The following is a 15,704-nucleotide window of genomic DNA, read 5'->3' as shown; positions in this document are numbered from 1 at the left end:
AATACAGTATCTCAGGATGCCATGTGTGAGCTCATGCAAAAGCAAACTGAAATAAATGTCGTGCTCGTACAACACGTCAAATGCCTCACAACAAAGAGACATAATCACCATTTGATGGAGACCCACTCCAGTTTATTTCCTTTATTAGAGCCTTTGAACTGTGTGGAGAAGAAAACTAGCAGCTATCAAGACTGTTTGCATTTCCTTGAACAATACACCGGGGGGCAGCCAAGACAACTCAACAGCACCTCAACAGGGTTCGAATGGGCAAAATGTCTTTTGAGAGAGGACTTTGGAAATGAATACAAACTGGCAACCGCTTATATGGACAAAGTATTGAGCCAGCCTATTATTAAAGCTAACGATGTCCAGGGATGTTATGGAAGTTTTCTTTGTTCTTGAGAAGATGCAGGAATGCTTATGACAGACCTACGGTATATGGAGGAAATGAATCTTCCATTAAACATGAGACAAATTATAGCAAATGGCCCGACAAGTTGAGAGAAAAATCGAGGTCTACAGCTTGTGAAATCCAAGAATGGCAAGGTTTAAGAGTTACATTCACAGATTTGGTAAACTTTCTGGAAAACCAAGTCAGAATGTTGTCTCATCCTCTGGAGATATTTTAGATGTGAAATCAAGCGCCACAGCAAAGACTGTCAATAGGCTCAAAGTGTCAGCAAAAAGTAACATTAAAGGTGCAGTTTTGCTACAACTGTTGGAGCCTCAAAACACATTTTTCCCAAGTCTGCAGGGTTTAAAGCATCTGTGCAGTCAGTACCATCCAAAGAATTGACCTCAGAGGCTTGTCTTTATTATGAAGGACCACATACTTTATTAAAATGTTTGAAGAGAGAAAACTGAATTCCTGACACTGAAGGGAATCTGTTTTTGATGCTTAAAGACTGGTCATATGCGCAAAGACTGCAAAAGGCGTTTAAGTTGTGATAAATTCAACCTGAAACATCCAACTCTTTTGCACATTCATATCAAAGACAAAGAAATAAAAATCAACAGTGCTCTATTCAACCTTCAGTCATGTGGTTGTACTGGAGCTGGAGGCCATGACTCTACACCAGTGATTTTCAACCTTTTTTGAGCCGCGGCACCCTTTTTTATATTTACAAAATCCTGCAGCACACCACCAACCAAAATAATATTATAATTCTATTACCTCTGGTTTTGCGCAAACCCAATTATCGCAGTAGAAAATCGATACAGAAAACACAGCATTTTGAAAATCCTCAAGTGTTTTTTTAGACGTGTCGACACTTTTATTCACAATAATCTGCCTCTCTAATATTCACGGAGCACAGAGGCTGCCTTCAGCGAACCCAGTTGTGAGTGAGAAGGCCCAAGTCTGACCACGGTGACATCAACGGAGGTCAGGCCTCCTTCCCCGCACACCTCCACAGCCAACGCGGTTTCTCCTTCCCCAGAGTAGCCATGCTCCGTGAGCAGCTGAGATTCACGCTGTAGTCAGCAACCCGTAACCATGGAGACGTACAACGCTATGTGTGCAAGTATGTCTATTATACTATAGTACAGCGCTTTGCTGCCATCTACTGGAATAAACGAGCATTACATCATCTGCCACACTATTACAGCACATACACCCGATAATGGTGATATTTGATAATTGCCCGCGGCACCCCGGTTGAGAATCACTGCTCTACACTCTCAATTGTACCGATGCAACTAAAATCTAAGAAAAGCAGTGAGGTGTTGAAGAGCTATGCTTTCTTGGACCCTGGTAGCACAGCGACTTTTTATACCAACCGTGTGATGAAACAACTGAATCTTCAAGGTTCGAAGACCAACATTCTGTTACGCACTACGGGACAGGAAAAGTTTGTTGAAAGCCAAATCCTCGAAGAGCTTGAAGTGTCAGCAATGGATGGAAATTAATTTTTGGATCGTCCAGAGACTCCCTGTGTCAAGAAATAACATCCCCTCTCAGCAAGAGATTGAAAAATGGGATTATCTCAGAGGCATTAAGAACTCAGATGTGGATGCTGAAGTGGAGCTGTTGATTGGGACAAATGCTTCAAAGCTTATTAAACATTAAACATTAAATCGGTGTGTAACTTTGCAAAAACAATGTCGGACTCTGTAGTTTTCTCTGGGCCCCTCCCCAATCGGACCGGGAGTGACATGTTTAGCCGCATGTTCTCCTTGAATTGCTGGCTGTCTGAGTGGTGTCCAAAAAATGAGGTGGGCTTCATAGATAATTGGCAAAGCTTCTGGGGAAAACCTGGTCTTGTTAGGAGAGACGGCATCCATCCCACTTTGGATGGAGCAGCTCTCATTTCTAGAAATCTGGCCAATTTCTTAATCCTCCAAACCGTGACTATCCAGGGTTGGGACCAGGAAGCAGAGTTGTAGTCTTACACACCTCTCTGCAGCTTCTCTCCCCCTGCCATCCCCTCATTACCCCATCCCCGTAGAGACGGTGCCTGCTCCCAGACTACCAATAACCAGCAAAAATCTATTTAAGCATAAAAATTCAAAAAGAAAAAATAATATAGCACCTTCAACTGCACCACAGACCTAAAACAGTTAAATGTGGTCTATTAAACATTAGGTCTCTCTCTTCTAAGTCCCTGTTGGTAAATGATATAATAATTGATCAACATATTGATTTATTCTGCCTAACAGAAACCTGGTTACAGCAGGATGAATATGTTAGTTTAAATGAGTCAACACCCCCGAGTCACACTAACTGTCAGAATTCTCGTAGCACGGGCCGGGCGGAGGATTAGCAGCAATCTTCCATTCCAGCTTATTAATTAATCAAAAACCCAGACAGAGCTTTAATTCATTTGAAAGCTTGTCTCTTAGTCTTGTCCATCCAAATTGGAAGTCCCAAAAACCAGTTTTATTTGTTATTATCTATCGTCCACCTGGTCGTTACTGTGAGTTTCTCTGTGAATTTTCAGACCTTTTGTCTGACTTAGTGCTTAGCTCAGATAAGATAATTATAGTGGGCGATTTTAACATCCACACAGATGCTGAGAATGACAGCCTCAACACTGCATTTAATCTATTATTAGACTCTATTGGCTTTGCTCAAAAAGTAAATGAGTCCACCCACCACTTTAATCATATCTTAGATCTTGTTCTGACTTATGGTATGGAAATAGAACACTTAACAGTATTCCCTGAAAACTCCCTTCTGTCTGATCATTTCTTAATAACATTTACATTTACTCTGATGGACTACCCAGCAGTAGGGAATAAGTTTCATTACACTAGAAGTCTTTCAGAAAGCGCTGTAACTAGGTTTAAGGATATGATTCCTTCTTTATGTTCTCTAATGCCATATAACAACACAGTGCAGAGTAGCTACCTAAACTCTGTAAGGGAGATAGAGTATCTCGTCAATAGTTTTACATCCTCATTGAAGACAACTTTGGATGCTGTAGCTCCTCTGAAAAAGAGAGCTTTAAATCAGAAGTGTCTGACTCCGTGGTATAACTCACAAACTCGTAGCTTAAAGCAGATAACCCGTAAGTTGGAGAGGAAATGGCGTCTCACTAATTTAGAAGATCTTCACTTAGCCTGGAAAAAGAGTCTGTTGCTCTATAAAAAAGCCCTCCGTAAAGCTAGGACATCTTTCTACTCATCACTAATTGAAGAAAATAAGAACAACCCCAGGTTTCTTTTCAGCACTGTAGCCAGGCTGACAAAGAGTCAGAGCTCTATTGAGCTGAGTATTCCATTAACTTTAACTAGTAATGACTTCATGACTTTCTTTGCTAACAAAATTTTAACTATTAGAGAAAAAAATTACTCATAACCATCCCAAAGACGTATCGTTATCTTTGGCTGCTTTCAGTGATGCCGGTATTTGGTTAGACTCTTTCTCTCCGATTGTTCTGTCTGAGTTATTTTCATTAGTTACTTCATCCAAACCATCAACATGTTTATTAGACCCCATTCCTACCAGGCTGCTCAAGGAAGCCCTACCATTATTTAATGCTTCGATCTTAAATATGATCAATCTATCTTTGTTAGTTGGCTATGTACCACAGGCTTTTAAGGTGGCAGTAATTAAACCATTACTTAAAAAGCCATCACTTGACCCAGCTATCTTAGCTAATTATAGGCCAATCTCCAACCTTCCTTTTCTCTCAAAAATTCTTGAAAGGGTAGTTGTAAAACAGCTAACTGATCATCTGCAGAGGAATGGTCTATTTGAAGAGTTCAGTCAGGTTTTAGAATTCATCATAGTACAGAAACAGCATTAGTGAAGGTTACAAATGATCTTCTTATGGCCTCGGACAGTGGACTCATCTCTGTGCTTGTTCTGTTAGACCTCAGTGCTGCTTTTGATACTGTTGACCATAAAATTTTATTACAGGGATTAGAGCATGCCATAGGTATTAAAGGCACTGCGCTGCAGTGGTTTGAATCATATTTGTCTAATAGATTACAATTTGTTCATGTAAATGGGGAATCTTCTTCACAGACTAAAGTTAATTATGGAGTTCCACAAGGTTCTGTGCTAGGACCAATTTTATTCACTTTATATATGCTTCCCTTAGGCAGTATTATTAGACGGTATTGCTTAAATTTTCATTGTTACGCAGATGATACCCAGCTTTATCTATCCATGAAGCCAGAGGACACACACCAATTAGCTAAACTGCAGGATTGTCTTACAGACATAAAGACATGGATGACCTCTAATTTCCTGCTTTTAAACTCAGATAAAACTGAAGTTATTGTTCTTGGCCCCACAAATCTTAGAAACATGGTGTCTAACCAGATCCTTACTCTGGATGGCATTACCCTGACCTCTAGTAATACTGTGAGAAATCTTGGAGTCATTTTTGATCAGGATATGTCATTCAAAGCGCATATTAAACAAATATGTAGGACTGCTTTTTTGCATTTACGCAATATCTCTAAATCAGAAAGGTCTTGTCTCAGAGTGATGTTGAAAAACTAATTCATGCATTTATTTCCTCTAGGCTGGACTATTGTAATTCATTATTATCAGGTTGTCCTAAAAGTTCCCTAAAAAGCCTTCAGTTAATTCAAAATGCTGCAGCTAGAGTACTGACGGGGACTAGAAGGAGAGAGCATATCTCACCCATATTGGCCTCTCTTCATTGGCTTCCTGTTAATTCTAGAATAGAATTTAAAATTCTTCTTCTTACTTATAAGGTTTTGAATAATCAGGTCCCATCTTATCTTAGGGACCTCGTAGTACCATATCACCCCAATAGAGCGCTTCGCTCTCAGACTGCAGGCTTACTTGTAGTTCCTAGGGTTTGTAAGAGTAGAATGGGAGGCAGAGCCTTCAGCTTTCAGGCTCCTCTCCTGTGGAACCAGCTCCCAAGTCAGATCAGGGAGACAGACACCCTCTCTACTTTTAAGATTAGGCTTAAAACTTTCCTTTTTGCTAAAGCTTATAGTTAGGGCTGGATCAGGTGACCCTGAACCATCCCTTAGTTATGCTGCTATAGACGTAGACTGCTGGGGGGTTCCCATGATGCACTGTTTCTTTCTCTTTTTGCTCTGTATGCACCACTCTGCATTTAATCATTAGTGATCGATCTCTGCTCCCCTTCACAGCATGTCTTTTTCCTGGTTCTCTCCCTCAGCCCCAACCAGTCCCAGCAGAAGACTGCCCCTCCCTGAGCCTGGTTCTGCTGGAGGTTTCTTCCTGTTAAAAGGGAGTTTTTCCTTCCCACTGTAGCCAAGTGCTTGCTCACAGGGGGTCGTTTTGACCGTTGGGGTTATACATAATTATTGTATGGCCTTGCCTTACAATATAAAGCGCCTTGGGGCAACTGTTTGTTGTGATTTGGCGCTATATAAAAAAAAATTGATTGATTGATTGATTGATTGATTATGGAGCTGTGGGAAATGATGGACCATATGCCATGAGGACCCTATTGGGGTGGGTCATTAACAATCCTTTGAGGGACAATTCTGGTTGTCAGATGAGCTGCTCAACTGTTTACGCCATTAGGATATACATCATTAAACTGGAGGAGCTGTTGGTTTCTCAGTATAATCAAGATTTTAATAAGAAGTTGCTGGAAGAAAGGCAGATGTCTCAAGAGGATAAGAGGTTTATGGACATTCTGGAAAAGTAATAATAAGCAATAAAGCAAAACTGAACATTTCAGAGCGGCCTTTTATTGTGGCCAGCCTGAGCCACACCTGTACAATAATCATGCTGTCTAATCAGCATCTTGATATGCCACACCTGTGAGGTGGGATGAATTATCTCAGGAAAGGAGAAGCGCTCACAAACAGATATTTAGACAGATTTCTGAAAATTATTTGACAGAAATAGGTCTTTTGTGTATACAGAAAATGTTTTAGATCTCTGAGATCAGCTCATGAAAAATGGAAGCAAAAACAAAAGTGTTTACATTTTTGTTCAGTGTATAAGGTTCTTTGGTGGAACTGCATTAGACTACGACAGGATTACGTATAATCCTGGAGTTTGCTAACATTCTTGTTTCCTGATAACGTCAAACAGCCTCACTTACTTTGACAAATTTGATTCTCTTTACAAAGATCTGGTCACCATTGGGCGTCGTCATGACGCTGGTTTCTGATTTAAAATCTGTAAAAATAAAATAAATAAATACGATCTACAGTTAAACACAGTTACTCCAACAGTTTTATCAAATCAATCAATTAACAAGTTATTGCTAAATGATCCCCACAAAACAAACAAAACAAATCCCTGAAATGTTTTTCATTTTGGGCTTTAAAACAACAATACTCTTAACATAAACTTAAATAGAATTTTAATTGAAATGCTGGGCTGTGTAAAAAGTTATTTTTCATGCTGCAGCCAGTTGTTTGTGTTGAGCTGTACCAATAATCTATATTATAATACCCAAGTGGCGTTTGTGTGTGTGTGTGCTTTGATCACGCAAAAACCTGGGAGAGCTGACATTTATCATTTGGTATGTTTATGTATTGTGGGTCAAGGATGAATGCGGCGAAAAAAGAAAGTTGATAGGACAAATAATTTTGGAGAAATTAGCAATTTTATCTAACCAGTAAACAATGGACATTGTGTTGCAATGCACCATGGGAGTTCAGAGTTTTAAATGTTATTGTGGTTCATGTTAGTTTAACAGTGTTGTTAGTGTTACTGATTTGTGTGTTTGTAGTTTAATTGGTTTAGTCAGTTTAGTTCAGTGTTATGTTGCTCTTACCATGAGTGAGTTAAGTGTCATGTTGGTACGATGAGTGAAAAGTCATGTAGTAACATCTTCAGCCACTGTCTTTTTTTGTCAAATTAAAAGCACTTGCTTACAGCAGCTGTGTGTGTAACTTCAATCACAGAGAAACTGGACAGCTGACAGGATAAATGCTGCCAAAATGAAATGTTAATATTTTTGAAGAAGCCACAGATATTAGCTAACAACATTGAACAATGGATGTTACTAACTACATTATGGACTCACATGCCATTCCAGCAGGGGGCAGTGAATCATCTACAACCCCAATTCCAGTGAAGTTGGGATGTTGTGTGAAATGTAAATAAAAACAGAATACAATGATTTGCAAATCCTTTTCAACCTATATTCAATTGAATACACCACAAAGACAAGATATTTAATGTTCAAACTGATCAATTTTATTATTTTTGTGCAAATATTTGCTCATTTTGAAATGGATGCCTGCAACACGTTTCAAAAAAGCTGGGACAGTGGTATGTTTACCACTATGTTACATCACCTTTCCTTCTAACAACACTCAATAAGCATTTGGGAACTGAGGACACTAGATGTGAATGTCATGATTGGGTATAAAAGGTGGATCCCCAAAAGGCTCAGCCATTCACAAGCAAAGATGGGGTGAGGATCACCACTTTGTGAACAACTGTGTGAAAAAATAGTCCAACAGTTTAAGAACAATTTCTCAGTGCTCAATTGCAAGGAATTTAGGGATTCCATCATCTACAATCCATAATATAATCAGAAGATTCAGAGAATCTGGAGAACTTTCTACACATAAGCGGCAAGGCCGAAAACCAACACTGAATGCCTGTGATCTTCAATCCCTCAAGCAGCACTGCATTAAAAACCAACATCATTATGTAAAGGATCTTACCGTGTGGGCTCAGGAACACCTCAGAAAACCATTGTCAGTTAACACAGTTCGTCACTACATCTACAAGTGCAAGTTAAAACTCTACCATGCAAAGCGAAAGCCATACATCAACAACATCCGGAAACGCCGGCACCTTCTCTGGGCCCGAGCTCATTTAAATGGACAGACGCAAAGTAGAAAAATGTGCTGTGGTCTGATGAGTCCACATTTCAAATTGTTTTGGAAATCATGGACGTCGTGTACTCCGAACAAAAGAGGGAAAAGACCATCCAGATTGTTACCAGCGCAAAGTTCAAAAGGAAGCATCTGTGATGGTATGGGGGTGTGTTAGTGCCCATGACATGGACAACTTACACATCTGTGATGGCACCATCAATGCTGAAAGGTACATCCAGGTTTTGGAGCAACACATGCTGCCATCCAAGTAACGTCTTTTTCAGGGACGTCCCTGCTTATTTCAGCAAGACAATGCCAAGCCACATTCTGCACGTGTTACAACAGCGTGGCTTCGTAGTAAAAGAGTGCTGGTACTAGACTGGCCTGCCTGCAGTTCAGACCTGTCACCCATTGAAAATGTGTGGTGCATTATGAAGCACAAAATACAACAATGGAGACCCCGGACTGTTGAACAACTGAAGTCGTACATCAAGCAAGAATGGGAAAGAATTCCACCTATAAAGCTTCAACAATTAGTGTCCTAAGTTCCCAAATGCTTATAGAGTGTTATTAGAAGGAAAGGTGATGTAACACAGTGGTAAACATACCACTGTCCCAGCTTTTTTGAAATGTGTTGCAGGCATCCATTTCAAAATGAGCAAATATTTGCACAAAAATAATAAAGTTTATCAGTTTGAACATTAAATATCTTGTCTTTGTGGTGTATTCAATTGAATATAAGTTGAAGAGGCTTTGCAAATCATTGTATTCTGTTTTTATTTACATGACATTTTACACAACGTCCCAACTTCACTGGAACTGGGGTTGTATATATTAAAAGTGTGGCTGCGTGATTTTATTTATTAAGTTCAATATAAGTACTTAATATAATTGTAAATGCATTACAAATACATGGAAGACACAAGAAAGTGAAAACACTTATTTCCATTGTGGTCCATTTAAAAATGAAATGACAAAACAGAAGTAAAAATAATAATAATAGTGTGTATATGATAACAAGAACCTAAACCATTTATAAACACATTAAGACAGTAACTAACATTAAAAATTACGGAATTAACAGGAAATAAAAGGGTTCTTCTAGAAAAAGTTGAGATCTAATGTCTAAGGTTCTAAAAGCATTATGGACTAATACGCCATTCATTATAGTCATTATAGAACCTTTGCATAAATTATTACCAGCCTTGAAAAATGTCAGCTACCCATTTTATAAACACGACCCAATCGTGAGTCTGTGGATCCCCACAGGCAACACACTTGTGTGAAATATTACAGTAAATCTGCCTCAAAATCTGAGCAAGCTTGCATGAAAGCAACTTGTGAGGGATGTCAGCAAGACACCCATGATAGCGCTGAAGGAGTATCAAGTGTCAGTGGCTGTGACTGGAGAGAACGACTGCTTCACCAGCAGCAACTTCAAGGGTGAGCGGCACAGAGCAGGTTCCAGTGGATGAATAATTCTGGACAAAACCTCCTTATAGAGGACAAAAATTTGAAGAAACCTGTAACTTCTCCAAAACACGGAATGGCTCCCATGGACACGGCTTTCCTCCTAAAGGCGTTCAGCAGGGTCCAGGGGTCAAACCAGCCCTCGTTCTCTAAACCTGCAGGAAGACAAGTGACATCAGATCATCAGGGGCCTCATGTACAAAGAGTGCATGCTCACAAAAACATGGCGTACGCCCGTCTCCACGCTAACGTTCAGCTGTATTAAAAGTGAAATGATCGTGGAAATGTGCAGTGTATCACGCAAAAATCCTGGCTGGCGTACGCACGTTTCTACAGCTAGTGTTCCGCTGCCAACACATAGAGGTGATGCTGGGAGCTGTTAATAACATGTGAAAACATGAAGTCAGAGTGATGTGCACATCAGAGACACACTGATGAAAAGTAAACACACCCACGTGTTTGCAATTATATGGGTGGATATAAAAGCATGCGCAAAGTGATGTGTAAAATGGCGCTATTACAGTGGCTGTGTTAGCGTCAGAGGACCTTGCAAATGGTGCAACCTGATGTGAGCGTGCATTCAGGGAACGCAAGGATTTACTTGCAAATGACGGTAACTTTTTTTTTGCCTCCTTGCTCTCGGCCGAGACGGCCGCATTTTTCTCTTCTCCCTCCCTCCTTATCTTTCCTGCTTCTGTGGCGTGTTGTCTGTGAGGCTGCCAGCTTTGCTCTTCTGGAAACAGCAAAAATGGATCTGTTAAAGTGGTCTCTGAACGCAATTGACACTATTTTTTCTACAAGACACTCGGGAGCGGAGGACCCGACCTGCCCTGCCGGGACACATGTGATGGGTTACGTGATGGACAGTTAGAGGAAATGGCAGGTCATGTGCCTTTACACCCTGTCTGTGGAGGACGTCGAAGATGTGTATATATTTGGCATGGTGGTGACCGAGTTCCTGCTGTGTGGAGCGGGCATAGCGCTGGTTTACTGGAAAATTAAGAAAATGGAAGCGGCAATAATTGGCCTGTCCAGGCTGCCCCACATGATTGATTCGATTGGAAGGGCAGTGTCAGCTCAGTCGTCGGGTGTTAACCACGCGTTGGAAACCATCTCTGGTAGGATGGCTGCACTGGAAAACCACACTGATCGTCAGTAATGACCACATCTCCTCTCCTAATTCAGATGTACTGGAAGCCACTCTGTCTCAGACTGTGGAATCTTTCAGGCGTCTGCTAATCTGGATTTTCATTCGGCTTCCCGAAACACAGCTGCACTTCAAGGCCGCTGTGATAAAAACCTCCTGGAGAAGAACAACGCTCATGCCTCAGCCCCCCTGGTCTTCCCCCGCCCTCAGCTTCTCCAGCTCTGACGTTGACTGTGGACAGTGGACTGTTCAGAGCTGGGCCCTTCCTCCCTCCAGAACGGACGAGCAAGGCTGTTGATGGCGCCTAAAGGCGGCCTCCGGGTGTTCTGTCTGATAGCTGGACTCTTACAAATCTCGGTTGTCGTCTCTCGTCCTGTTGTTGTGTGTGATCATTGTTCATTGTGCTGATGGGTTTTTTCCTGCATTGCTGCTGCATGATTCAATGCAGCAGCAATGAAGGTTTTTCTTTCCCAAGTCTTACCTTGTGTGTGCTTTTTATATGTGTTTGTGTACCGGGCCGGCTTATGTGTGTTGTTTGTGTGTGTCGTTTGTCGTCATGAGGCCGGTCATGGTTTGCTCAGCCCTGCTGTTGACCTAAGGCAGGACATACATCTGGAGCTGGATCCCAGGCGCCTAAAGGCGACTTCTGCTCCTAACTGGCAATTAGGATGGGTTAAATGCAGTAAACACATTTCATTGTACAGGGAACATGTTCCTTTGTGCATATGACAATAAAATTCTTCTGAATCGTTTGAATCCTTGAATTAGCCAATTTCGATTAACAAGGCCACTGTTACGGGAGTTGCGTGCAGAACTGCAGCCGGCCCAGAGCAAAATACAGCGAGGAGCTAGGGGTTGTCTGTGCCCACACAGGTGCTGACCACACTCGGCTTCCTGGCAACAGGGGCATTTCAGTGGTAGCTGGCCGATTGGTCAGGAGTGTGCCAGTCAACCTTGAACTGAGCCATGCCAGTTGTGTGGAACACAATCATCTGAATGTCATCCAGGTGGAACATTAAAGCGCAATTTGCAGTGAGAGCTTGTTTCTTTAATGTAATCGGAGCTACTGACTGCACATATATTGCTATAAAGGCACTATCACATGATGAATTTGCTTTTTGTTAATAGCAAGCATTTTCATTCCATCAATGTTCAAATCATATGTGATGTCTAAATGCATTAGGTTGGGAACAGGCTAGAGGCTGGCACGGTGCGCGATGGATGGCTGCTTTGTGAGTATATAGCTTATTCGTGTAATTGCTCCCAATGATAACCAGTGCAGGCAAATTTGGGCATGTGCACATTCAAATATGTTCATTGTTATTATTAATGTGTTTTCTTTTTCTTAATGGTGACACAAGAGCGCTTCTTATCAGGCCCGATTGTCTCCCTGTGTTCAGTATTTTTCAATAAACACGTGTAAAGTTGTGAACATCACACACTGTCAGCCTTCCTGTCTTGGACTGTGCAGTTCCTGTACCAGAATGTGATGGTAGTGGTGAGGACACTCAGTCGTACACCTGTATAAGTTTCTGAGAATTTTGATTGACATAAAAAATTTCCTCAGGCTTCTCAGAAACTACAGTCTCTGTTGGGACTTCTTGATGATCTGTCAAGTGCTGTTAACCAGGTGAGATCATCACTGATGTGAGTGCCAAGGAATTTGAAGGTTTTCACCCTCTCCACCTCTGTCTCATCAATGTGTAATAATGTGTGCGGCTCCCCACTCCTCCTTGGATCAATAACCATCTCTTTGGTCTTAAAGATGGTTAAAGATGATTGTGGTGACACCAGGCTACAGATCTGTCAACTCTTCTGTATGCTGTCTCATCTCCACAAGTGATCAGACCGATGACTGTAATGTCATCCGTCTGGTACGTGTCTACATGTGCGCTCAATTCAACGTTCGGTGGGATGTACAAACAGAACGTGCTTCAATCATGCGTACACACACTTTGCTACTTCTGGATATTTTTGTGTGTACGTCAGTTTGTGTTTGAGCGTACGCCATGTTTCAGTTGGAAATCCACGCAACAACATTAAAGCGCTGTTTGCAGCGAGAGCCATATAATCAGAGCTACTGACTGCACACACGGTCACATTGTATGTGATGCGCAAATGCGTGTCAGGCTGGTTGGTGGCTGGCACAGTGCATGATGGCAGCTGCTTGGTGGTTAAATAGTGTACGAGGGCTGTCCATAAAGTATAGGTCCTTTTTATTTTTTTCAAAAACTATATGGATTTCATTCATATATTTTTACGTCAGACATGCTTGAACCCTCGTGCGCATGCGTGAGTTTTTCCACGCCTGTCAGTGACGTCATTCGCCTGTGAGCACTCCTTGTGGGAGGAGTCGTCCAGCCCCTCGTCGGAATTCCTTTGTCTGAGAAGTTGCTGAGAGACTGGCGCTTTGTTTGATCAAAATTTTTTCTAAACCTGTGAGGCACATCGAAGTGGACATGGTTCGAAAAATTAAGCTGGTTTTCAGTGAAAATTTTAACAGCTGATGAGAGATTTTGAGGTGATACTGTCGCTTTAAGGACTTCCCACAGTGCGAGACGTCGCACAGCGCTCTCAGGCGCCCTCGTCAGTCTGTTTTCAAGCTGAAAACCTCCACATTTCAGGCTCTATTGATCCAGGACGTCGTGAGAGAACAGAGACGTTTCAGAAGAAGTCGGTTTCAGCATTTTATCCGGATATTCCACTGTTAAAGGAGATTTTTTTAATGAAAGACGTGCAGACGCGCCGCATCGGCTGTGTCCTGCCGCGCCGCGTCGGGACACAGCCGACGCGGCGCGGCGGCACAGGAAAAACACCTCCGTGTTGATAACCATTTGTTAAAATCCAGGTGGCTTTTGATGGCTTTCAGTGGAGTGAGTATATGAGAAATTGTTTATCAGCTGGACATGTTCCAACTTGTCCTTAAGGCTTCCAACGGAGGTGTTTTTCCTGTGGCGGAGCGTCGCGGCGGGTGCGAGCCGACGCTGCAATCTGCCCGCACGTCTTTCATTAAAAAAAATCTCCTTTAACAGTGGAATATCCGGATAAAATGCTGAAACCGACTTCTTCTGAAACGTCTCTGTTCTCTCACGACGTCCTGGATCAATAGAGCCTGAAATGTGGAGGTTTTCAGCTTGAAACAGACTGACGAGGGCGCCTGAGAGTGCTGCGCGACGTCTCGCACCGTGGGAAGTCCTTAAAGCGACAGTATCACCTCAAAATCTCTCATCAGCTATTAAAATTTTCACTGAAAACCAGCTTAATTTTTCGAACCATGTCCACTTCGATGTGTCTCACAGGTTTAGAAAAAATTTTGATCAAACAAAGCGCCAGTCTCTCAGCAACTTCTCAGACAAAGGAATTCCGACGAGGGGCTGGACGACTCCTCCCACAAGGAGTGCTCACAGGCGAATGACGTCACCGACAGGCGTGGAAAAACTCACGCATGCGCACGAGGGTTCAAGCATGTCTGACGTAAAAACATATGAATGAAATCCATATAGTTTTTGAAAAAAATAAAAAGGACCTATACTTTATGGACAGACCTCGTACTTGTGTAATTTTTCTGAATGTACACCAGCGCAGCCACATTTGTGCATTAAAATATGTTATTTACTATTATTACTATTAATGTCTTTTTTTTATTTTTGCTTGATGGTGAGCTGCAGAGCTTCTTAACAGGCTTCCTGTGTTCCATATTTGTCAATAAACGCGTGTGTAAATTGTGAATGTCACACCGTCAGCAGAGGCGCGCTTCACCTTTTTAACATCAGTGTGTGTGCGCTGTTCTGAGCAAACAGCATGTTGGCCACACACACACACACACACACTCACTCACTCACTCACTCACTCACTCACTCACTCACTCACTCACTCACTCACTCACTCCGAAGCTTCCATGAACACTTTTTCAGTTTCATAATTAATCTGTTTAACAGTGTACTGAATAAACTGTCCCTGTGTGTCTCCACGTCATTTCCAGTCATCTATAGTGTTCATGTTGTCTGATGTGATGTCATGGGAAATCCCTGCTCAAAGGGCCTATTTACATGAAATTGCAGATTTAAATGGGGCGTGGCCAGGAAGGAGTTTGGTTCCATGTTCAGTTCCACGTACAAACATGGGATGTACAAACAGAACATGCATGAATTCATGCCTACGCACACTTTGATACATCCGAATACTTTTGTGCTTATGCCACTTATTGGGTTTTGGCGTACGCCATGTTTCCTTAGGGAATCCACGCGAGTCTTTGTATACGAGGCCACAGGTCTCCCTTATAAAAGAAATTTTGATCTCAATGGAACTAACTTGGTTAAATAAAAGTTGAATTAAATTAAAATTAGTACAACCCCAATTCCAATGAAGTTGGGACATTGTGTACAATGTAAATAAAAACAATACCAGTCATTCTCACTGTGTTTTGTACAATAACACTACCTCTAACCTTAATGACATGAAATTTGGGGTTCCACAGGGGTCCATCTTAGGCCCCCCGCTTTTCTCCCTTTATATAGCACCCCCTGGGCACATATTGCGGTATTTTAAGATTACCTTTCACTGCTATGCTGATGATACTCAGTTATACATGCCAATAACTGCTGGTAATCTCGTTCACATAAAATCCTTATAAGATTGCCTTGCATCAGTGAGAAGTTGGATGTCTAGAAACTTCCTACTTTTAAATTCTGATAAGACTGAAATGATGGTTCTTCGTCATGAGACACAGGCATCAATTTGACCAGTTAACGCTCAACCTAGGCTCGTGTGTCATACATCACACTGACAAAGTGAAGAACCTTGGGGTAATTTTTGATCCTACATTGTCCTTTGATCA

The 15,704-nt window shown here is 41.7% G+C and overlaps 1 protein-coding gene across 2 annotated transcripts in view; it reads right to left on the bottom strand.

Annotated features, from left to right (window-relative positions):
• foxred1 (FAD-dependent oxidoreductase domain containing 1) overlaps window positions 1-15,704 on the bottom strand; it is a 50,779-nt gene that overhangs the window by 10,371 nt on the left and 24,704 nt on the right. For both annotated transcript variants that reach the window (XM_034177681.1, XM_034177682.1), the window contains exons 6-7: window positions 9,774-9,875; window positions 6,513-6,589 (exon numbers count right to left, since the gene is read on the bottom strand). In XM_034177681.1, coding sequence (XP_034033572.1) covers window positions 6,513-6,589; window positions 9,774-9,875 — 179 coding nt within the window. The remainder of the gene's footprint in view (window positions 1-6,512; window positions 6,590-9,773; window positions 9,876-15,704) is intronic.

The sequence above is a fragment of the Thalassophryne amazonica genome, chromosome 9 (assembly GCF_902500255.1).
Source record: "Thalassophryne amazonica chromosome 9, fThaAma1.1, whole genome shotgun sequence".
NCBI classification, from domain to species: domain Eukaryota; kingdom Metazoa; phylum Chordata; class Actinopteri; order Batrachoidiformes; family Batrachoididae; genus Thalassophryne; species Thalassophryne amazonica.
This window is presented reverse-complemented; position numbering and strand designations above follow the sequence as displayed.